The sequence below is a fragment of the Gracilinanus agilis genome, chromosome 3 (assembly GCF_016433145.1).
Source record: "Gracilinanus agilis isolate LMUSP501 chromosome 3, AgileGrace, whole genome shotgun sequence".
Taxonomy (NCBI): Eukaryota; Metazoa; Chordata; class Mammalia; order Didelphimorphia; family Didelphidae; genus Gracilinanus; species Gracilinanus agilis.
In genome coordinates this window covers 101077103-101100121 of record NC_058132.1, presented here as the reverse complement: position 1 = coordinate 101100121, position 23019 = coordinate 101077103, and the positions used below count along the sequence as shown (strand labels likewise).

At 38.4% G+C, this 23019-nt stretch overlaps 1 protein-coding gene across 1 annotated transcript in view; it reads left to right on the top strand.

The window, feature by feature from the left end:
• Positions 1-23019, top strand: part of INTS4 (integrator complex subunit 4) — a 123806-nt gene that overhangs the window by 31670 nt on the left and 69117 nt on the right. Inside the window, exon 5 of the mRNA XM_044668183.1 lies at positions 15401-15586. Within this exon, the coding sequence (XP_044524118.1) occupies positions 15401-15586 (186 nt within the window). The remainder of the gene's footprint in view (positions 1-15400; positions 15587-23019) is intronic.

The window sequence follows — 23019 nt, the reverse complement described above, 5'->3', positions numbered from 1 at the left end:
TTTTTTTTCATTATTTCCCTTGATATTCTTGATCTTTTGTTATTCCAAATGAAATTTGTTACAGTTTTTTCTAATTCAGTAAAGAAGTTTTTTGGTAGTTTGATAGGTATGGCGCTATATAGGTAAATTAATTTGGGTAGAATTGTCATTTTTATTATGTTAGCTCGTCCTACCCATGAGCAATCAATGGCTTTCCAATTGTTTAGATCCAGTTTTATTTGTTTGGAAAGTGTTTTGTAGTTGTTTTCATATAATTGCTGTGTTTGTTTTGGTAGATAGATTCCTAAGTATTTTAAATTGTCTTGGGTGATTTTAAATGGTGTTTCTCTTTCTACTTCTTGTTGCTCTAATGTGTTGGAAATGTATAGAAATGCTGATGATTTATGTGCATTTATTTTGTATCCTGCAACTTTGCTAAAGTTGTTGATTATTTCTACACCCTTCTTAGTTGATTCTCTAGGATTTTTTAAGTATACCATCATATCATCTGCAAAGAGTGATAGCTTAGTCTCCTCCTTGCCTATTTTGATACTTCAATTTCTTTTTCTTCTCTAATTGCAACTGCTAGTGTGTCTAGTACTATGTTGAATAATAGAGGTGATAATGGGCATCCTTGTTTTACTTCTGATCTTATTGGGAAGGCTTCTAATTTATCCCTATTGCACATGATGTTTATTGATGGTTTTAGGTATATACTGTTTATTATTTTTAGGAAAGGTCCTTCTATTCCTATACTTTTTGTTTTTAAAGGCCTTATGAATTCCCTCCCCCTTCTTCTCCCCTCCCTTTTTTTGACCTCCCCACTCCCCTGTTTTCCTTGGTTTATCCCTTCTGACTTTCTCAGAAGGGTTAGATAAGAGTTTTATGTCCCAATGGATAGTATAGCTACTCTTCCCTCTCCGGGTTGATTACACTGAGAGTAAGGTTTGATTATTACCTCTTAATGCTCTCTTCCTCTCCTTCTTATAATAGTATTTGTCCCCTCTCCTTCCCATGCCTTCTTTGTGTGTAATAGAATATCCTGTTTTTCTTATTCACTCAAGTTTCTCTTGGTGTCCCCTACTATTTACCCCCTCTTTCCCATCTCCCATGTCATCTTAGATTATTTAGTGTTCCACCCTCTCCCTATGAATTATTCTTCTGATTACTATAATAGTGAATAGAGTTCACTACAGAGAATTATACATAACATTTCTCTACATAGGAATACAGATAATTAGATCTTACTGAGGCCCTTAAAAAGGCAAATTTAAAAATTATGAGTTTTCTTTCCCCTCTGTTTCTTATTTACCTTTTCATGTTTCTCTCGATTTTTGTGGTTGGATATCAAACTTTCCATTTAGCCCTGGTCTTTTCTGTGCAAATACTTGGAATTCTTCTATTTTGTTGAATGCCCATACTTTCCCCTGGAAATATATAGTCAATTTTTATGGGTAGTTGATCCGTAGTTGCAGGCCCAGCTGTTTTGCTTTTCTGAATATCCTATTCCAAGCCTTGCGGTCTTTTAGCGTGGAGGCTGCCAGATCCTGTGTGATCCTGATTGGTGCTCCTTGATATTTGAATTGTCTCTTTCTGGCTTCTTGTAAGATTTTTTCTTTTGCTTGGAAACTCTTGAATTTGGCAATTATATTTCTGGGCGTTTTCTTGTCTGGATCAAATGGCGCGGGTGTTCTATGGATCCTTTCAATGTCTATATTGCCCTCTTGTTGTAGGACTTCAGGGCAATTTTGCTGAATAATTTCTTTTAGTATGGAGTCCAGTTTTCTATTAATTTCTGGTTTTTCTGGAAGACCAATGATTCTCAGATTGTCTCTTCTAGACCGGTTTTCTTGGTCTGTCACTTTCTCTTTGAGATATTTCATGTTTCCTTCTATTTTTTCAGTCTTTTGACTTTGTTTTATTTGTTCTTGTTGTCTTGAGAGATCATTAGATTCTAATTGCTCAATTCTAGCCTTTAGGGACTGGTTTTCGGCTATAATCTTTTGGTTTTCCTTTTCAATCTGGTCATTTCTGGTGTTCAATTTGCTTATCAGTTCATTTGATTTCTGAGCCTCACTTTCCAATTGTAAGATTCTGCCTTTTAAACTATTATTTTCTTGCCAGATCTCTTCCATCTTCCTCAAAATCTCAGTTTTGAACTCTTCCATAGCTTGTTACCTGTTTTCCTTATTTGAGGAGGGTCCGGATGCTTGTTTGTTCTCCTCCTCTGTTTGCTCGGTTGTCTGGATTTTCTCTGTGTAAAAGTTGTCGAGTGTTGAAGACTTTTTTTTCTTGTTGTTAATCTTTCTCTTCTGAACTTCCTGAGTCTGGGTAGCCATCATTAGACCAGCAGGTTCTCAGCTTTATCCTCGCGTTCAGCGACTGTCTGCGGTCTTTTGGCTCCTGAGGTCTGAGGTCTGGTTTTTTCCAAGGTCAAGCCCCCTGGTGGACCACCTTGCTTGATCCTCTGCCGGAGGTTTCTTTACAAGTCTCAGGGCGCTGCTTCCACAGTCGTATACCTGTCTGCACTGGTTCCCCACTCAGGGTTTCAGAGCCTTAGCTCAAGGCTGTGTCTGCCTCTACCCGGGCCTGCGCTCTGCGCCCGCGCTCAGAGTTTGTGTGCGTTCTTTAGCTTTTTGGGGACCTAAATCTTGCTGCTCTCAGGAACAGGCCCTGGAGCTGCCAGTGACTCGATGGGTGCCCCAAACTTGATCTATTTCTTTTTAGCTGGCTTTGCCGCTATAGGTGGTGTGTGTAGAGGGGGTGGGGGTCGTGGTTGCTCAGCCTGCGATTTAGTAAGAGCTGTTTCACCCCTTTATAGCATGGAAATGTCCCGATTCCACGTACCTTCCACGCTGCACCCTGTTGTGGGGTTCCTCCGTTCGTCTGGACTTGTTTTTATGTCCCCTTGAGGAGTCTTGCGTGTTTCGGTCAAGAGAGGTTAAGAGCTGCTTTTTACTCTGCCACCATCTTCGCCTCTCTCCTCTTCCTACTGTGTTTTGTTGGAAATATATAGAAATGTTGGTGATTTATGTGGATTTATTTTGTATCCTACAACTTTGCTAAAGTTATTAATTATTTCAACTAGGTTTTTAGAATTCTAGAATCCAGAATTCTCTAAGTATACTATGTTATCATCTACAGAGTGATAGTTTAGTTTCTTTATGGCCTACTTTAATTCCTTTGATTTCTTTTTCTCCTCTAATGGCTAAAGCAAGCATTTATAGTACAATATTAAATGGTAGTGGCGATAATGGGCATCCTTGCTTCACTCCTGATCTTATTGGGAAGGCTTCTAACTTATCCCCGTTGCAGATGATACTTGCCGGTGGTTTTAAATAAATACTTCTTTAAGGAAAAAGCCCTTTTATTCCAGTGCTTTCTTGGAATGGATATTGTATTTTGTCAAAGGCTTTTTCTGCATATATTGAGATAATCATGTGATCTGTTAGTTTGATTAGTGATATGGTCAATTATGATGGTAGTTTTCCTAATATTAAACCAGCCTTGCATTCCTGGTATAAATCCCACTATTGTAGTCCCTTTGCTGGCATTTTATTCAAGATTTTTGCCCCAATGTTCCTTAAGGAAATTGGTAATATTCTTTCTCTTTTTTTGGTCTTCCTGGCTAAGATATCAGCACCATACTTGTGTCAAAACAAAAGAAATTGATAGAATTCTTTTTTTTTTTTTTTTTTTTTTTTTTGCCAAAAAGTTGTATAATATTCGGATTAATTGTTCTTTAATTGTTTGATAGAATCCACTTGTGAATCCATCTGGCCCTGGGAATTTTTGCAGGGGGAGTTCATTGATGACTTCTTCAATATCTTTTTCTGAGATGGGATTATTTAAGTATTCTATTTCCTCTTTTGTTACTAGACCAATGATGGGCAACCTTTTTAAAGAGGGGGCCAAAGGAAAGGAAATGCTCTTCTGTCAGTCTGTTTCTAAGGCAGCTCTTTCGAAGTTTCATTGTATTGTATCCTACTCATTGTATTCATCAGATTAGGAATGATGTTGCCTCTCATGGTAAAAACTGGGGCTGATTTATATATTTTATCTGGGTTCAGAGGAAGGGTGAGTAGGAGACAGGACTGAGTAATAGGCTGGGACCTTACAAGCTGGAGGACAGGAGTGACTGTTGGATCCTAACTGCCACACTGATCCACCTAGCCAGGGAGTCTGTGAAACAAATAAGTGTCAGGGTAATACAGGGATAAAAAGATTTATAAAACACAGGATTTTAATAATGATCTAGGGTCAGGGATAATGGGGAGAGGCCACACTGAATCTAACCACTAAAGACCACACAAGGGCTGGTAGAATGGGTTAATGCTTACACTGCTCTAAACAGACTATTACAGACTAGAAGGGAAATAGGTCTCTCACAGTCATGTCCACTTCTTCTCCTCTCGATGGTAAAGAAAACAGTTCCACAGGAAGGTAAATCCAGGAATGTTAATCAAGGAGCTTGTCTCAGACTGGGATGTCCACCACCCCAGCTAGATCTTCTTGCTCACTTGATCTTCCCTGGCAGGTCTTCCTTCTCAGTGATAAATCCACACTCCTAGGGCTCTTCACTGGGGCAGGTAGTGAAATTACCCTTTTCATTTTTGATGCTGGTGATATGATTCTCTCTCTCTTTTTTAAAGAAAATAGCTGTCTTTTATAGTTGATAATTTATTAACGATAATGTCCCCAAGCTGCTTTTGATAATGGTTTATGATATTGCTCTTACTGTGGGGAATGTTTCCTTCATTTGGCTCACTCCACTTTGCATCAGTTCATGTAAGTCTTCCCATGGTTTTCTGAAACTATCCCCTTCCTCATTTCTTAGCACAGTAGTATTCCATCATCTTTGTATACCACAATTTATTTAACCATTCCCCAATGCATAGTCATCCCCTCACTTTCCAACTCTGATACCATAAAAAGTTGTTGTAAATATTTTTGTATATATGGTCCTTGTCTTCTTCTTTTGTTCTCTTTGAGCTACAGACTTAGTATTGGTATTGTGTAATTGGAATATATTACCCTAAAAACTCTGATCCCCAGCAAAACTATGATCCTCAGCAATTCCCAGAACCCCACTCACTTCCTGGCATTACATGCTGATGGAGACAGGAAATAAATTGGAGATCTGTCTCTCTCTTCCTGTCTCTGCTTTGTTGGAGTGGGCTTTTTGAGTAGGTAGAAAAACTTAGTCATGTGGTTCTGTTTTGTTAGATAATAAACTTTATAATATATAATACTTGAAGTATTGGACATTAATTTTGCTCTTAAAGTATCAAAAGGCATACAGTTTTATAGTCTTTGGGACATAGTTCCAAACTCTTCTCTAGAAAGGTTAGACCAGTTCAATTCCACCAACAGTTGTGTTTTTTTTTTTCACATCTTTTCCAACATTTGTCATTTTTTTTTTCTGTGTTTTAGGCAAGCTGATAGATGTGAATTGGTATCTCAGAATTCTCTAATTATTAGTGATTTAGAGTACTTTTTCATGTGATTATTGATAACTTTGATTTCTTCTAACAACTGACTTCATATCCTTTGACCATTTATCAATTGGGAATGGCTATTTTTATAAATTTGGCTCAATTCTCTATACTTTTGAGAAATAAGACCTTTGTCAGAGAAACTTGCTAAAAAGATTTTTTTCCTTAGTTTCCTTCTTTCCTTCTAATTTTTAACTAAATTAGTTCTTAAATTTAATTTTAATATCTATTTTACATCCAATGATCTTCTCTAGCTCTTGTTTGTTCTTGCCATCATCTTTTCTTTAAGAAACAATGGGGGCAGCTAAGTAACACAGCAGATAGAGCACCAGGGCTGGAGTCGGAGGATGTGGGTTTAAATCTGACCTCAGACTTTTCCTAACTGTGAGTCCCTGGGCCAGTCACTTAACCCTTACCACTCTTGTGCCTTAGAATTGATACTAAGAAGGTAAAATGGTCACCAATGTAATTTCTTGTCTGGAAGTTGTTGTGAGGAAGATTAGTTAGTTATTAAGTATTAAGGATGTACCTAGCAGGAAGGTTGGAGCATTCCAAGATGGAATGAAGGGGCAGGAAGAAGTGGCTTGTGCCCTGAGAGAGACTCCATTAGGGGTTGGCACAAACTGTTGTTAGCCCTGGGAGATCTCAGGGTAAAGGACACCCTGCATCCTGATTTCCCTGGGATCCTGTGTGGTGGTGGCTTTCCAGCAAGAGGACAAGACCTACAGAGAAGCACCAAGAAGAGAAGTTTGGGATCTGGTGGACAGCATCTCAAGCACACTCTTTCTTCTTGGGTATCTTGGACCACCTAAGCTTTTGGCATCCTCATCATCTGTGGATAACCATGAGAAACCCCAAAGCCACCCTCAGCCATTAGCTGTGCTGGTCAAACCCTGGCTGGAACCAGGTCTGATACAGCCTCCCAGAGACTCCATTACTGCTCTTTTGGCCCTGTCTGCTTAGATCACTAAGATTAGAGTAGAGAAGTCCTCCCCTTGCCCTGTGGTTTTGTCATTAGGTTTTAAGTATAGAAATCCCTTTCCCACCTTTTAGTTAAACATAATTAAACCTGTTAAACCCTTTTACCTTGCCTGCTTATTTCTAGGCTCTAGCCTAGGGAAAGCTGGGTGACAGTTAAGACCAACTGCCAATTCTGTGTTAATCCAGTGAACTCTGGTCTTCCCATCCTGGTACAGTCTCTCTTACAACCCAGTGTGTGTACCCACAACTATTTAGATTTATTGTAACATCCCTGGTGCCCTCCATTACCTATTTTCACAAAGTTCATTGATTATCCCTTTAATATAATACTTTTAAAAATTTTAACAAGTATTGTAGTCAAACTTATTGGGTCTGAATTTATATATTAGAATGCCTTCTCTTTTTTGAAAATTAGGACACCTGTTCTTTTGCAGTAAACCATCATCCTTGCACAGTCTTTAGAAATTGAGAATAATGGCTCAGTAGTCACCCCTGCATGAGTTTTTATGCTCCCAGGGTCTGGTTGTTGGATTCTGATGACATGAAATCATCAAAGACAGCTAGGTACCATTCCTTCCACTGCCTGAGGGGAAGAGGATGTCCTTTCCCCATCACTTACCTTCACTTATCTTGAATCTCAATTCCAATCAGTCATTCTTGTTCTTTCCTTTCAGAAACAAAGATGATTCTTCTTGGGAGAGAGAACAGAAACAAAAATAAGAAATTACTAGCTCTTCCTTCTCTTCACCATTCATTGTCCTAGTTCCTTCAAGCCATCCTACTGTTGTTTATTTGGCCTTTTTTTTTTTCTAATGGAGCTTAAAAGTAAAAAAAAAAAAAGCCCTTTTTGTTGTTCTTAGCCTGAGCCTTAGTAATCTTAATGAGGTTATTGTGGAATTTATCAAATTTGTATTCCTACCATTGCAAGAATTCCTTGTTTCTAACTAATGTGTATATTTCTTTTTTAAAAACTCTTTCTATTTATCTTAGTTACAAGCTCAAGACAAAAAGGCAAGGACAAAAAGACAATGGGGGTTAAGTGATTTGACCAGGATCACACAGCTAGGAAGTGTCTGAGGCCAGATTTCAACCCTATCCAGCTCCAGACCTAGCTCTCTCTACTGTGTCACTTAACTTGCCCAAAGCTAGATTAGTCAGTACTTTCTTGGGGCCTTTGTTGGTCTTCTTAGACAACTTCCACTTTTCATCCTTTTAGAAATTATTTCTCTTTGCACATTCAGAATTTAATTTTTGAAAGCTTCCCACCCATTCTAGGCTAACTTCTATAAAATTTTAGGCCCATGATGTTCTCAATAATCTCTTTGAAATCTGTTTTCACAAAATCTGTGGTGCTTGTCATGCTGTGTTTATCTTTACTCTCCTTATTTGTTGAATCTAGTTTCTTAACCAGTCCTCAAACTACCTAATGGAAGAATCTTCTAGTTTGTATTTTTCCGTGTTGTTTATATGAGTATCATGAGGGAATTTGTTGAGTAATTGACTGTATTTTCAGGTTTACAACAGGCTTCTGATCTGCCCTGAACTAACCTTATCAGAAATGAAATTGAGGTTAGACTAGCAAACTAACAGATTGGATTACTAAACATGTAAAAACAATTTTTTGGCATTCATCTAAAAATTTTTTTTGAGTTCCAAATTGTCTTCCCCTTCCCACCTTCTTTCCCTTATTCCCTCCTCCTCCAGACACTAAGCAGTCCAATATAATTTTGTGTAATCATGTAAAACATTTTTCCATATTAGTAATTTTATAGAAGAGACCTCAAACAAAACAGAAAAAGAAGGAAAGAGAAATTTAGTATGTTTTGGTGTTCATTCAAACCAAATCAGTTCTTTCTCTGGAAGCAGATGGCATTTTTCATCATGAGTCTCTGGGATTGCCTTGGATCACTGCATTGCCATGAATAGCTAGATCATTCACAGTTGTTCATCAAACAGTGTTGCTGTTACTGTGTACAGTGTTCTTCTGTCTCTCTGCTCAATTCATTTTAAAGTTTTATTCAACAGTTGAAAAACAGTAAAAGAAAAACATTAACTTTTCCATAAACATAGAACAGAGAAAAAATGATCATGAGTTCATTAATTTCTGTTATGTGTAACTTGCTTTTAAAAAAGATAAATAATAATTTTGTTACTTTCAAAGCTATTCTGCTTGCCTGTCTTTGTTTCTGAACTTTTCTGTCCAGTGTATTTTCTTTTAAATGCTTCAATGCACCTCATTTTCCCCCAACATTATCATTGGAATCTCATTCTCTTTGTCATCCCCTTCCTTCATTAGAAGAAAGAGAAGGAAAAATTTTGTAGCAAAAATATGTAGTCACACAAAGTCTAAGAATGTATTTTTCCTCCTTTACCTTGAGTCTGTCTCCTCCCTCCCAGAAGGTGGATAGTTCACGTTAGGACTTGACCATGGCTTATTCTTTTTTTTTTTTTTTTTTAAACTCTTACCTTCGATCTTGGAATCAATACTATGTATTGGTTCCAAGGCAGAAAAGCAGTAAGGGCTAGGCAATGGGAGTTAAGTGACTTGTCCAAGGTCACACAGCTAGGAAATGTCTGAGGCCAGATTTGAACCTAGGACCTCCCATCTCTAGGCCTGGTTTTCAATCCACTGAGGTTCCCCCCCTCTCCCCCCGCGTATTCTTAACAAAGCCATGTTCTTGTGATTATTCCTCTTTTCAAATTATTATTCTTGTGTTGCTTGTGAAACTTAGTTAATTTAAATTTCTCTTGTCATGATGTGTAGAAAATTTAGAAGTTAGAAAATCTGAATTCTACCTCTGCCATGCTGCTTAATACTTCACTACTTGCATGATTCTACTTCTTCTCTTAGAGCAGTGGTTCCCAAACTTTTTTGGCCTACCGCCCCCTTTCCAGAAAAAAATATTACTTAGCCCCCTGGAAATGAATTTTTTTTAAGTTTTAATAGCAATTAATAGGGAATATAAATGCACCTGTGGCCATCACCACTCCCCTGGATCGCTGCAGCACCCACCAGGGGCGGTGGCGCCCACTTTGGGAATCACTGTCTTAGAGCTTCAGTGTCAACATCTATAATAAGGATGATGTTTGCAATTTATGCCTTACAGAGATACTTTGAGGATAGCACTTTGTTGACTCTAAAGTATTATGAGAATGTGAGCTGCTATTATTACTCCCATATTATATGTAAAACATGCATTTTTTAGAAGTTTTTTATCTTGATTTCTTTAGAATTAGATAAGGGTCTTAAGGGAAAATACAAGAAGTTTGTTTAAATGATATTAAATAATTTTTTATGGTCCCGAACATAATTTCTGATGAATTGAGCTTCTAGCATTTGGAATATATATCAAGTGATATCAGAGTTTTCATTGTTAATTTTTTTAAAATACCAAAATAATTATCAAAACAATTTGATAGATTAAGAAATAGTGAAAGTTGATTAGCAGAATATATTAGGTATACCTAATCCTAGGTATTTCCAGAAAGTTTCACATTGCATGCTTTGCCAGAGCAATATGAACTAAAGTCCACCGAGAAGGGTTGTAGACAAATCTGGTCCAAGGATATTGAGAAGAAATTTGCTGATCTGATGAATACCGAAGAGTGGAGAGATATATCACTGAAGGACTGAATGGGGAGGCTCTTCAATTTTGATTAATATTATAGGCACTGGCAGACTGCTGTGGAGTGCATTGCAGTATTTGATGTCTTATTATGCTTGGCCAACTATAATCAAGTTGATGCTTATATGTGTTGTCCAGTAATCCTGGTACCAGATGAGGATACTCAGCCCCTCTTAAAGCTTAAAGGAGCTCAATATCCATGCATTACAAATAATTTTTTTGTTGATGAATTAATTCTTAATGACATTATGATAGACTGTAAAGAAGAAGATTCAGAAGATAATAACTGGGATGCTTATTGTATGCTGGTTACCAGATCAAATATGGGAGGCAAATCCACTCTCATGAGGCAGGCTGGTCTTTTAGTTATAATGGCTCAAGATGGACTGTTATGTTCCTTCTGAAGTTTGTAATTTCACACCAGTTGACAGAGTATTCACAAGATTAGGTGCTTCAGACAGAATAATGTAGGTGAAAGTACCTTTTTTGTTGAAATGAATGAGATTGCCAGCCTACTAAAGCATGCAACAGAACATTCCCTCCTACTCATGGATGAACTAGGTAGAGGCACTGCAACTTTTGATGGCACAGCTATAGCAAATGCAATTGTTAAAGAACTTGCCGAGACCATAAAGTGTCGTACTTTATTTTCTACACACTATCATTGGTTAGTAGAGGATTACTCCCAAAATGTTGCTGTGTGCCTGGGACACATGGCATGCATGGTTGAAAATGAATGTGAAGACCCAAGTCAGGAAACCATTACCTTCCTTAATAAATTTATTAATGGTGCTTCGCCTGGAAGCTTTGGATTCAATGCAGTGAGGCCTGCTTGTCTTCCTGAAGAGATTATTCAAAAAGGTCATAGGAAAGCAAGAGAATTTGAAAAGATGACCCAATCATTGAGACTATTTTGGGAAGTTTGCCTTGCTCTTAAAAATTCAGCTCAGGATGTCTAGGCTATTCACAAGTTGTTGACTTTGATCAAGGAACTATAAGTAAACTTCAGGAATTTCTGACAAAGGTGGTAAAATTCAGATAACATTATGATCTAATAAACTTTATTTTTTTTAAAATGAAAAATAAAATCAACCTCCCTAACCTGTAGAAAGCTCATTTTGGGTATAACTCAAAATTTATTGAAACTAGTGCTTGATAAACTCAAAGATCCAGCTAGTGGAGTAAGAATACACTTTCTTTTAAACCTCTGTGTCTTAGAATCAATACTTAGTATTAGTTTCAAAGCAGAAGAGTGTGTTGAGGGCTAGGTAATTGCAGTTTAGTGACTTGCCCTGGGTCACACAGCTAGGAAGTGTCTTGAGGCCAGATTTGACCCTGGACCTTCCATCTCTAGGCCTGGCTCTCAATTCCCCGACCTACCTAGTGGCCCCCAGGACCTCACTCTTTAACGTAAACTGTTAAGAAAATTGGAAAGCAAGATGACAGAAGCTTGTTTATAAATCAGTATCTCATACCACATTTTCGAGATATACTCCAAATAAGTGCATGACATAGATATAAAGGGTGGCATATGCAAATTAAAGGAGCAAGGAAGAAATTACTTATGAAATCTATGAAAAGAGGAACAGTATATGGCCAAGGAGGAGCATGAATTATAGAAGGTTAAATGGATAATTTTGATTACATGAAATTAAAATTTTTGCACAATTAAAACCAATGTGACTAAAATGAGAAAGGAAACACATGTAAAAAATCTTTGCAAAACAGCAATTTTCTCTAATAATCATTTAATTTCCAAGATAAGTAGGAACTGATTCAGCTTTATAGGAATAAAAGTAATTGATCAAAACATATGAATAGGTAGTTTTCTTTTTTCTTCTAATTTTTTTAATTAAAAATGTTTAATTAATTTAGAATATTTTTCCATGGTTACATGATTCATGTTCTTTCTCTCCCCTCCAAAGTGCCCCCCCTCATAGCCAACATGCAATTCCACTGGGTTTTACATGTATCATTGATCAAGACCTATTCCATATTATTGATAATTGCACTAGGGTGATCATTTAGAGCAGGGGTCAGCAACATATGGCTCTCGAGCCATATCTGGCTCTTTTGAGGACCAGTTATGGCTCTTTCTGCAGGAGCCATAAAGTCAACTGTGGCACAGTAACTAACAGTTTACGCATGACATCGTGTGTCACATGACATGTCACGTGATCCTTTCGGTACGGGGACTATCTTCTAAGATAGAAGGCTCCCTCATTGATATTGCCGCGCGAGACAAATCCTGGTCTTTAGTTCAGCTTGATAGGTGTGCTGTGTGTTCCTCCTTCTGCCTTCCTTTTACTCTTTCCACACCTGTTACTGACATCTTGGGGTTCTTTATAGTGATTGATCACTTTTGTCTACATTCTCTACCCCTCTGCCTCTGATTTACATGGCTATATCTTAGTGCATTCATGGAGTCTGCACTCCCTATTTGTAGGATTGTTATTGTTTTTAACTTTTCTACCTGCTCTTAAAGGGGAACTATAGTCAGATTACATCTTTACATATGCTTCATTAGTGAGAAACATTTCTCCCCAGTAGTTGTTTCATTTGATACAGAATGATTGAGTAGGCAGCACTGATAAACACCTGTACCAGGAAATGTGTGTGATGTGTCCTGGCCAGTTTTCCAAGAAAAGGTACCCTCCTCCCCCACTACTTACTAATGCCTGCACACAAATCATGTTATTTTCTGTAATCTCCTGATCTCCTACTTAATTTATGTGGCCAAATGGCTTAACCAGCAGGCCAGCAGCTTTTTCTTCTCCTGTTGCCTGACTTGAGAGAGGGAGAGGAAAAAGCATTCTTTCCTGAATTTTTCTCTCTTTATTTCAGCAATTTTCTTAGTATAAAGGAGTTTTATATGTATGTGTGCAATTATATCAGTACTAAAGTGCCCCATTAAGTCTTGTTTTTTGATTAATAATCAGCAAAACCATGCAGCACCAGAAGTCATATTAATGTACTTTATTCATCATTGGTTAGCACATAATAACATTATTAAAAATAGTTCAGACTTATTGTACTTTAAAAATGTTGTTCTTACATAAAATGCACATATTTACTTGTATTCAGTGTTAAACATATTGTACGGCTCTCACGAAATTACATTTTTAAAAATGTGGCGTTTATGGCTCTCACGGCCAAAAAGGTTGTAGACCCCTGATTTAGAGTACGTTCCCAATAATATCCCCATCAACCCATGTGTTCAAGCAGTTGTTTTTCTTTTGTGTTTCTACTCCCACAGTTCTTCCTCTGAATGTGGATAGTGTTCTTTCTCATAAGTCTCTCAAAATTGTCCTGGATTATATTGCATTGCTGCTAGTAGAGAAGTCCATTACATCCAATTTTACCACAATGTATCGATCTCTGCGTATAATGTTCTCCTGGTTCTGCTCCTTTCAATCTGAATCAGTTCCTGGAGGTCTTTCCAGTACACATGGAATTCCTCCAGTTCATTATTCCTTTTAGCACAACAGTATTCCATCACCAACAGATACCACAGTTTGTTTAGTCATTCCCCAATTGAGGGACATCCCCTCATTTTCCAATTTTTTTTGCCACCACAAAGAGTGTGACTATATATATTTTTGTACAAGTCTTTTCCCCTATGATCTCTTTGGGGTATAAACCTAGCAGTGGTATGGCTGGGCAGATAGTCTTTTAAAGCCCTTTGGGCATTGTTCCATATTGCCATCTAGAATGGTTGGATCAATTCACAACTCCACCAGCAATGCATTAATATCCCAATTTTGCCATATCCCCTCCAACATTTATTCCTTTCCTTTGCTGTCATGTTAGCTAATCTGCTATGCATGAGGTGGTGCCTTAGAGTTGTTTTGATTTGCCTTTCTCTAATTATAAGAGATTTAGAACACTTTTTCATGTGCTTATTGATAGTTTTGATTTCTTTATCTGAAAATTGCCTGAATAGGTAGTTTTCAGAAGTTAAAATTCAAACTTAACAACATCCTTATTTTAAAAATTCTCTAAATCACTAATAATTTGCCTGTCATATGTTGGAGGGCCTGTGAGAAATTAGGTGTATTAATATACTGCTGGTGGAGTTGTGAATAAAAAAGCCCTTTTGGGAAAGCAAGGTGGACCTATGTTTAAAAAGTTAATAAATGGAGGGGCAGCTTGATAGCTCAGTAGAGAGCCAGGCCAGGAGACAGGAGGTCCTGTGTTCAAATCTGACCTCATACACTTCCTTGATCAGTGATGGCAAACCTTTTAGAGATGGAGTGCCAAGCCTAACCCAATCCCCCTCCCCCCACACCTCTGAGTGCCAGGTGTGCCCCACCCTTTATTCCGCACAGGGGAGAAGAAGTGCTCCCATTGGGATTCTGGGCAGAGGGGCAGGTGAAGTGAGGAATGTTCTCAGCAAGTATAGAGAGAGGGAGGAGAGTGGCCCAAGCTCTCTGCACCCCTCTAGCTCTGCCACCTGTGAGCTGCCCACCTTACCTCCATGAGCTCCCATTGGGCTGCATGGCTGAGGGGTGGGGGATGTGAAAAAATGTCATCAGGCATGGTGGAGAGGGTGAGGGAAGCAGCTCCCTCAGCCTTTCTAATAATGAACTCTGTTGGGGCAGGGAGGTTGGTTGAGTGCCCACAGAGAGCATTCTGCATGCCGTTTTTGGCCCCCGTGCTATAGGCTTGCCATCACTATCCTAGATTGTGACCCTGAACAAGTCACTTAACCCCACTTGCCTACTCCCTTACCATTCTTTTGACTTGCAGTTGATAATTAGTATTGATTCTAAGGCAGAAAAAAGAACTTTATAAAAATAAATTGGTAAATTGTCCTTATCTCTTTGGTCCAGTGAAACCATCGGTAGGTCTGTACCCCAAAGAGATGAAAGAAAGAGGAAAAAAACCTGTATATACAAAAATATTTCTCGAAGCTCTTTTTGCGGGGGCAAAGAATTAGAAACTTAGGTGTTACCATAAATTGGGCAACAGATGAATAATTTATGCAATGACAACAGTTTGTAAAGATAAATAATTTTGAAAGAGTTAAAAATCCCAATCAACACAATGGCTAGCCATAGTTCCAAAGGGTTCAAGATGAAACTAATTATACTCTTCCTGATTGAAAGGTCATGACCTCAGAAATTGCAAGATTTATTTTTTTTAACATTCCAACGTAACAATTTATTTTGTTTTTCTTATTTTCTCATTTTGGGGGGAAGTGGTGGAAGAAAGTAGAAAGAAAAGAAGACTGATCTAAAAATAAAGTAATACTGAATTAAAACAACAAAAAATTCATTGATCTCAGTAGCATCTTCTGGTTCCTTTCTCCTATTGTAGCATCTCACTGACACCTCCCATGGTGTAAGAAACAAGTGCCTGCAGTTACTCGGCAATCTGGGTTCCTTGGAGAAAAATGTTGCCAAGGATGCTGAAGGCTTGGCTACTAAAGATGTCCAGAAGATTATAGGGGATTATTTCGTGGATCAGGACCCTCGTGTCCGGACAGCAGCTATAAAAGCAATGGTAAATATAATTGACAAAACAACTTAGCGACCATTTAGTTTTATTTAAATTTGAGCCAAACTATTGTTAATGTATTATGTGAACTTGCAAATACCTTTTTCTTGGAAGGGCCTTCAGGTTTAGTTTCAGAACTTAAAATTTTCTAAAAGTAAAAAAAGATGGATTTTTATATAATGTAACAAAACTTTGTGATCTCCTATGAGCCTGGAATCCTTGTGGTCAAGGCCTGGGTTGGGGGTTATTTTGGGGTTGTTTTGGTGCCCCTTACAATGCCCATATAATGGGTACTTGGTAAATATTTATTGAATGCATAATGTCTTATGGTATATTTCAAGTTGTACATATGTGTTCCAGTGTTTCTTTGAGTATACACATGTGTACTTGTCTTCTCATGAGTGTATTGAGTATGTCTGTGAAAGTACATCTTCATATGCATGTGTGTTTCTAAGAGTGTCTGCATCTGTGCACCTCTGAACAAGTCTCAGAGTATGTACAATTTGACATGTTTCAGGTACACACTTCTGTAAGAGTCTATGTTTGTGTACAAAGGTGGGTGTGATTAGAAAAAGAAGTTATCACTAAAAGCTAGCATATCTTCATAGCAATCACATCATATCCCTCTTTGACAGGATATCCAGACTGGCTGGTCATGAGAATGCCATCCAGATTGTAAACTTAGATTTTAATAAAACCTGTGGCAGATTTGCTCATGTTCTGCTTGTGAAGGAAATGGAGAGAGAGAATAGTTAAATGATATCATACAGATAAGTAGATTTGGAACTGGCTTAATGTCCAGACCTGATGAATAGTTATGAATAGGTTAATGTCAACTTGGAGGGGAGTCTTCAAAGATCAACCCCTGACTTATGCTTGGGCTATAGGATTTATATTATTAACTTGGATGAAGGCATGGAGAGCATGTTTGTGAAATTTGCACAGAACATGAAGCTTGGAGGGATAGCTATCACTGGATGACAGAGTCCACATTCAAAAAGAACTTGGCAGGCTAAAACATTATACTTAAGTCAGTCAGCAGCTGTTTATTAAAGACTATGTGCCAGGTACTGTGCCAGTCAGATGTATTTAAATCATAATGTGTCAACTTCCAAGCTTAGTTTAAAAAATTCAATATCACAAGTAGATATGGCTATAGCATTGTTCCTGTGAAAGAGATTTGAGGCTTTAGTGGTGTGGAAACTGTATGAATTGGCATTGTGATGTGGCAGCCCAAAGAAAACAACTAATGCTCTCCTAATCTGCCTCAATGGAGCAGAGGCAGGTAATAACCCTGCTATTCTCTGCTCTAAGCAGGCCACATATGGAATAGTTTGTTAATTTCTAAACACTACATATTAGGAGAGACATTGACAACATTAGAACATGTCCAGAAGAGGGTGACCAGAATGATGCAAACTGTAGAATATGCCTTATGAGAACTGACTGATAGAACTAGAGGTGTTTAGCCTAGAATAGACTTTAGTTAGGGTTAGCAGGTGGGGAAGGCATAATAGCTATCTTTAAATAGGGAGGCTGCTTTGGGATATGGTAAATATCACTGGCTCTAGAGTCAGAATTACTTGGTTAGTCAGTAAGCATTTAAGTGCCTGCTGTGTGCCAAGTACTGTGCAAAGAAAGGTAAAAAGTAGCCCCTGCCCTTAATCTAAAGGGGGAGACTATAAGCAATTAAATATGTTCAGACAAGCTTTAGAAAATATAAATAGAAAATAACTAAAAGAGGGAAGGCACTAGAATTAAGAGAGATTGGGAAAAGCTTCCTGTAAGAGGTGGGATTTTAGCTGGGACTTAAAGCCAAAGTAGTAGCAATATGAAGGAGAACATGCCAAGCATGGGGGACAGCTAGAGACATGTCTGGGGCAGAGATGGAGTTTCTTATTGTAGAGCAGATTGGAGACCAGTGTCACTGGATTAAAGAGTTTGGGGTGGTGGTGGGGTGCAAAAGTATAAGATTGAAAAGGTGCAGGGGGCAATTAGGTTATGAAAAACCTTAAATGCCAAGTGGAGGATTTTGTATTTGATCATGGAAGTAATAGGAAACCACTGGAGTTTATTGAGGGGGGTGGGGCGACATGGGCAGACCTGTGCTTTAGAAAAATCACTTTGAGGGTAATACAGTAGATAGAGAACCATACCTGGAGTTGGGAGGACTTGGCTTGAAATGTGACCTCAGATACTTCCTAGTTGTGTCACCTTGGACACTTAACTCTGATCACCTAACCTTTACCCCTCTTCTTAGAATCGATACTGGGATGGGATGAGGGGTATAGTTAGTTAGCTCAGTAGATTGAGAACCAGGCCTAGCAGTGGGAGGTCCTGGATTCAAATTTGGCCTCAGTTGCTTCCTAACTGTGTCACCCTGGGCAAATTACTTAACCCCCCCTTATTGCCTAACCCTTACTGCTCTTCTGTCTTAGAACCGATATAGAGTATTGATTCTAAGATAGAAGGTAAGCATTTAAAAAAAAGAATTGATACTGAGTCAGAAGGTAAGGATTGGTTTTTTTAAAAATCACTTTGGCCACTTGAATAGAGGAACTGAAGCACAAAGAAACTTGAAGCAGGCTGACTCACCACCAGGCTAGTGCAATAGTCCAGGCATGAGATGATATGGGCTTATACCTGAGTGGTGGCATGTTACAGTAGAGAAGGGGGCATGTTTGAGAGATGTTACAAAGACAAAATCAACAGATTTAGGTTATGAGTCAGCAGGTAAATTAGAGCTGGACAGGTAGATTATAATTGTCAAGAGAGTGAGAGGAGAAGTGGAAGCAGTTATTAAAGACAACCTTCTCAAAGAGTTTAGCCACAAAGAGCAAAAGAGATATTGTGGATGATAGTTATTAGGAATGGAAAGATCAAATGAGAGTTTCTTGAGGATGGAGGAGACATAGATAGGCATATTGGTAGAGAATTCCATAGGAGTAGGGAAGCAGCCGAGGTAAAATTGAAGATAAGTTAGAGAGTGGGGATGTCAGAGGGGCATTCTGTTGGAGGAGACAGTATGGAATGGGATCAGTCATTTGTGCAGGAAACAGAACTTGCTTTGACAAGGAGGAGGACCACCTCTTCTTGGGAGACAGGTGAAGAAGAAATTAGTTGACAGAAGGCACCTAAGTGATATGAGATGAAGAAGGGAGATGAGGGAGCTCTCTAGGAATGACCTCAATTTTTTCACTATAGTATGAAGTGAAGTTCTCAACTGAGAACAGGGAAAGGGAAAGCCATTTAAGGTTTGAGGGGGGAATGACAAGGTTTGGAAGTGCCTCTGGAGAGTGAGAAAATAAGTTGATGAAGAAGGTGTAGTAGGGGTTACCTAGCAGCAGTGAGGGCCCAATTGAGATTGTGTAACATAACTGTGTAGTGAACCCAGTCAGAATGGTTGATTATTGTCTCCCTCTTTTTTCAGCATTGTAGTATACAGAATTGGGGTCATATAGTTTTTTCTAGCTTTGGCTGAGTTCCAAAAGCTGTTAGAGGTTTGGAATCTTGAGGAAAAGGCAGTTGGCTGGATCTTCCGTGGAGGGAGGTTGTCAATGAGTCGAGCTGCTTTGATTACCTAGCTTTAATATTGAAATTTAGCCTAGCTTTGATATATTTACTTAAGAAATTATTATTTTAGATAAACCCTTTATATCTTCCTTCCCTAATACCATCCCTGCCTTCCCTCCTTTACCTTATATGTCTGTGGAGTTAATAAGGAGAGTAATTATAGAGGAGTTAAATCTGTGAAGAGTTACCTAATTGACAGCATTAGTTATAGTTAGACAGTCATCATTTATTCCCTTTAGATAGCAATAACACTTTGTAAAGCTGAGTTTAAAGGCAGGTCCTTACTCAGACTCCATCTTTACTTCCTTTCCCCACCTGAGGTTCCTGAGACAACTGATAGGGCTTTCCTTTGATCCACCTTCCTAACAAACATCCTTCAAACAAAATAAACCCTTTTGTATTTCAACAGCCCTATTAGTGTAATTTGTCTGTTAGTTATCAAGAGGGAAGAAGAGGGAAAGAAACAACATACTCTGGGCTTAGAGGGAAGCTGGGGCATCCATCTTGAAGGAAGGTGTTACTTCAAAACAAGTTCCTTCCTGTGAAATTAACTAAAGCCTGTTTGTTAATTTCAGTCTAGTCTATTTCCCTCAGCTTGTGTTTGAGTCTAAGTCCCAGGCTGTAAGCCTGCTGTGTTTGTCTGTTTAGTTTAATTTCTCTTCTCCCTGAAAATCTCTGTTTCCCTTCTGTGTTATACTCCTGACTTCAGTCCTATTATACCCTGAATCTCCTTCAATCCCAGCCTACCTGTAACCGAGATTACTCACATAGCAAGTCTCCAACATCCTCCTTTCATTTCCCTTATCCCAAACACCTTTCCTCAAATTACCCACATAACATTCTGGCGAGCCAAGTCATGCGAAACCTATCTTCTGAAGAAAAGAAAAGAAAATGAATTGCACAAGATTGATTTTTATATTAAGCAGTCTATCGCTGCTTATTTGGTCTTTTATGCAGGGAATGTGTGCATTTTGGCTGGTAAAAGTACCAAACATGATACAACAATTAATTGAAATCTACGACTATTATAAATGGTTTGCATTCACTTTAGCTGAATGCATATGCTTCCTTCCAACAGCAGTGGCAATTGTTCTGGCTCTATGGCATTTTTTGGCAATTTTAAAAGCGGTCCTGACTCATCTGTTTAACTATTATAAGGCATCTGATTCAAAACAAGAAAATGATAACAAGGAACTAGTTGAGAACATAAAACTACTGTTCCAAGTGTTGAGGCAATTACGTGAAGGGAATGAACTCGATAAGCATACCATCTTACAACTTGAAATTGTAGAATCAAAATTTTTTGGGAAAAAGGAAACAGAGAAAGATCAACCAATACAGAATGCAGTGGTCTCTGTCCTACCAATAGTAGACAGGACTATTGTGCAACCTGGAGAGGGGGTGGTGCATGTCAAAACATACAAGGCATTCACTCCTAGTGATATGGAGGTTTTAAAACGCCGTTTTCCCAGATTCTACGAAAAACCTTACAAAAGTCTAAAAGAATTAAAGTTCACTCTTTTTAACCCTAGTTTCGACGATGTCGAATTTCTTTTGGGGGAATTTTACACTCCCTTGGAAAAGGAAAAATTCCTGACCGAAACTAGGGCGAACCCCAATTTAGAATCATGGCCGTTAGTACATCAAGATCTAGATTTCACTCAACACGCTAACATGAGATACTTGTTAAGATGCAGGGCTGATCTTATCGAAGCAATGAGAAATTTTGCAAAAAGGCCAAATGCATGGCAAAAATTTGAGAAACTGAGGCAAGGGGAAGAAGAGCACCTGAGCAGTTTTCTAGACAGAGTTATTGAAGCTGCTGAAACGATATTAGGACTTAGAGATACTCATGCCCAGGATACGATCGATCATATAAGGAGACAATTTGTAAAGGGAACCTCAATCCCAATACAAAATTACTTCAGGCAAAGTTGTCCTCAGTGGGAATCATTACCACTGGAGGATATTAGGAATCATGCAGCATATATACATGATTCCAAACAGAAAGAAGTGAGAATGGCTAGGCAATCTGACAATGAGAAAGATGAGATCATAGCAGACTCGAAGAGGCAATTGGAAAAGTCGAGATGGGAGAAAGAAATCGAAGAAGTGAAGAATTTTGCTCTTCAAACGAGTAGAAACCAGTTTAGACAACCTGCCAACAGCACCCCAAAATCAAAATCAGCACCCCAATGCTACTTGTGTGGGAAGATCGGGCACATGATTCGTTTTTGTAGATATAAGCAACAAATTGATTTTTCAAAACCCAATAATCAAAGAGATAATAGAAAAACATTTTATAATTCAAAGTGGGCTAGAAATAATGAATCAAATAGATATAATCAAGAAAAACATATGGATACTTGCTGCAATCACACATGCAAAAAGTACAGTCAAACACCTTCGTTAGATAATATGGAGAGATATATACAAATGGGCACGAAACCGAAAAAATCATTATGAATCGAGATTTCTAATTTAAAACCTATCAATCAGTGTAATTTGGGTGTGGCAGAGTCTAAGAGAATTGAGGGAAGCAAAATGAGAAATAGAGGCAAAATAGAAAAGGTGTCTAAAGTAATCTACACAGAGGATACACATAGGTCTGTGGTAGATAATGAGCAATGGGAAGACATAATGCAAATGCGCAAAGAAATCTTTGGCATTCAGGAGGATGATTATATAAGGGATCAGCTTTCTCATTCCATATCACACACATTGGGTGGGAAGCATGAATCAAACCATTGCAAAGAATCACATCAAGAAAATTTGCAAACGGGTTTAGAATTAGATGCAACACCTTTCCTCAAATTACCCACATTACAGCATGTACATAAGGATCAAAGACAGTAGATGAGTGAGAATGATCTAAAGCTGTGGCTTGGTAGGACAAAATTGGTGAAATGATAAGGGGATCAGGGACTCTAGAGGACAGTGTATATCTGAATAGGTTCACCAAGGGGTCAGGATGGTGAAAGGAAGAGAGAGTGGTGAATGCAGGTAGGCAGCCTGAGACAAAACTGGTTGAAGGTCATGATGTAGGCAGAGAGCAGGATTTGGTAAGGGAAAACAAAGAGGTAAAAAGCTAATAGATCGTGTTTAGATAAGGAGATTGCAGAGTTCTTGGGCTCAGCTGCCTTTGCTGTGCACCACTGTGTGACCTTGGGCAGGTCACTTGACTTCCTTGGGGCTTGGTGTTGATGACCTCTAAGGTCCCTTCTAGCTCAAACTCTGTGATCCTTTAAGACTATTTGAAGGGGTGGCATTTTGAAAGAGGATTAGACTTATTCTGCTTGGCCAGAAAGTGCAAAGCTAGGAGCTGAGGGCAGAAATTGTATGAAGATATGTTGAAGGCTGATGTAAGGAAAACCTTCTTAAAACATTGGAACTGGCCATAAGTGGAATGGGCTGCCTCAGAAGCTCGAGTTCCCTTCATTAGAGGCTTTTGACAAAAGGCTGGACAATGCTTTTGGGAGAAGGAGTTTTTGTTCAGTTACAGTTTGAACCGATGCTTTTTGTGTTCAGTCCATCCTTTCAGGTTGGGGGGGAGGGGAGCATGTGATTGAATGTTTCTATTTGTGTGCTTCTTTGTGATTCCTTAATGAAAGTTCCCTGTGACTGATTCAAGCATTATTTGACTTATAATGCATTGGAAGCTGAAAGCCTAACACCTGATAGGTGTTTGGAGGGTTTTCCCCACTGCTTTTCAGATATAGGTGAAACACTTTTTTTTCCCCCATTAGTTCTACCTACCTCAGATAATCTTTTTATTAGTTTTATTGATGTCCATTTGCATTCCATTCATTTCTAAATATATCCCACCTATTTCTCTTACTCATTCCATTTAACAAAGAATAAAAAAG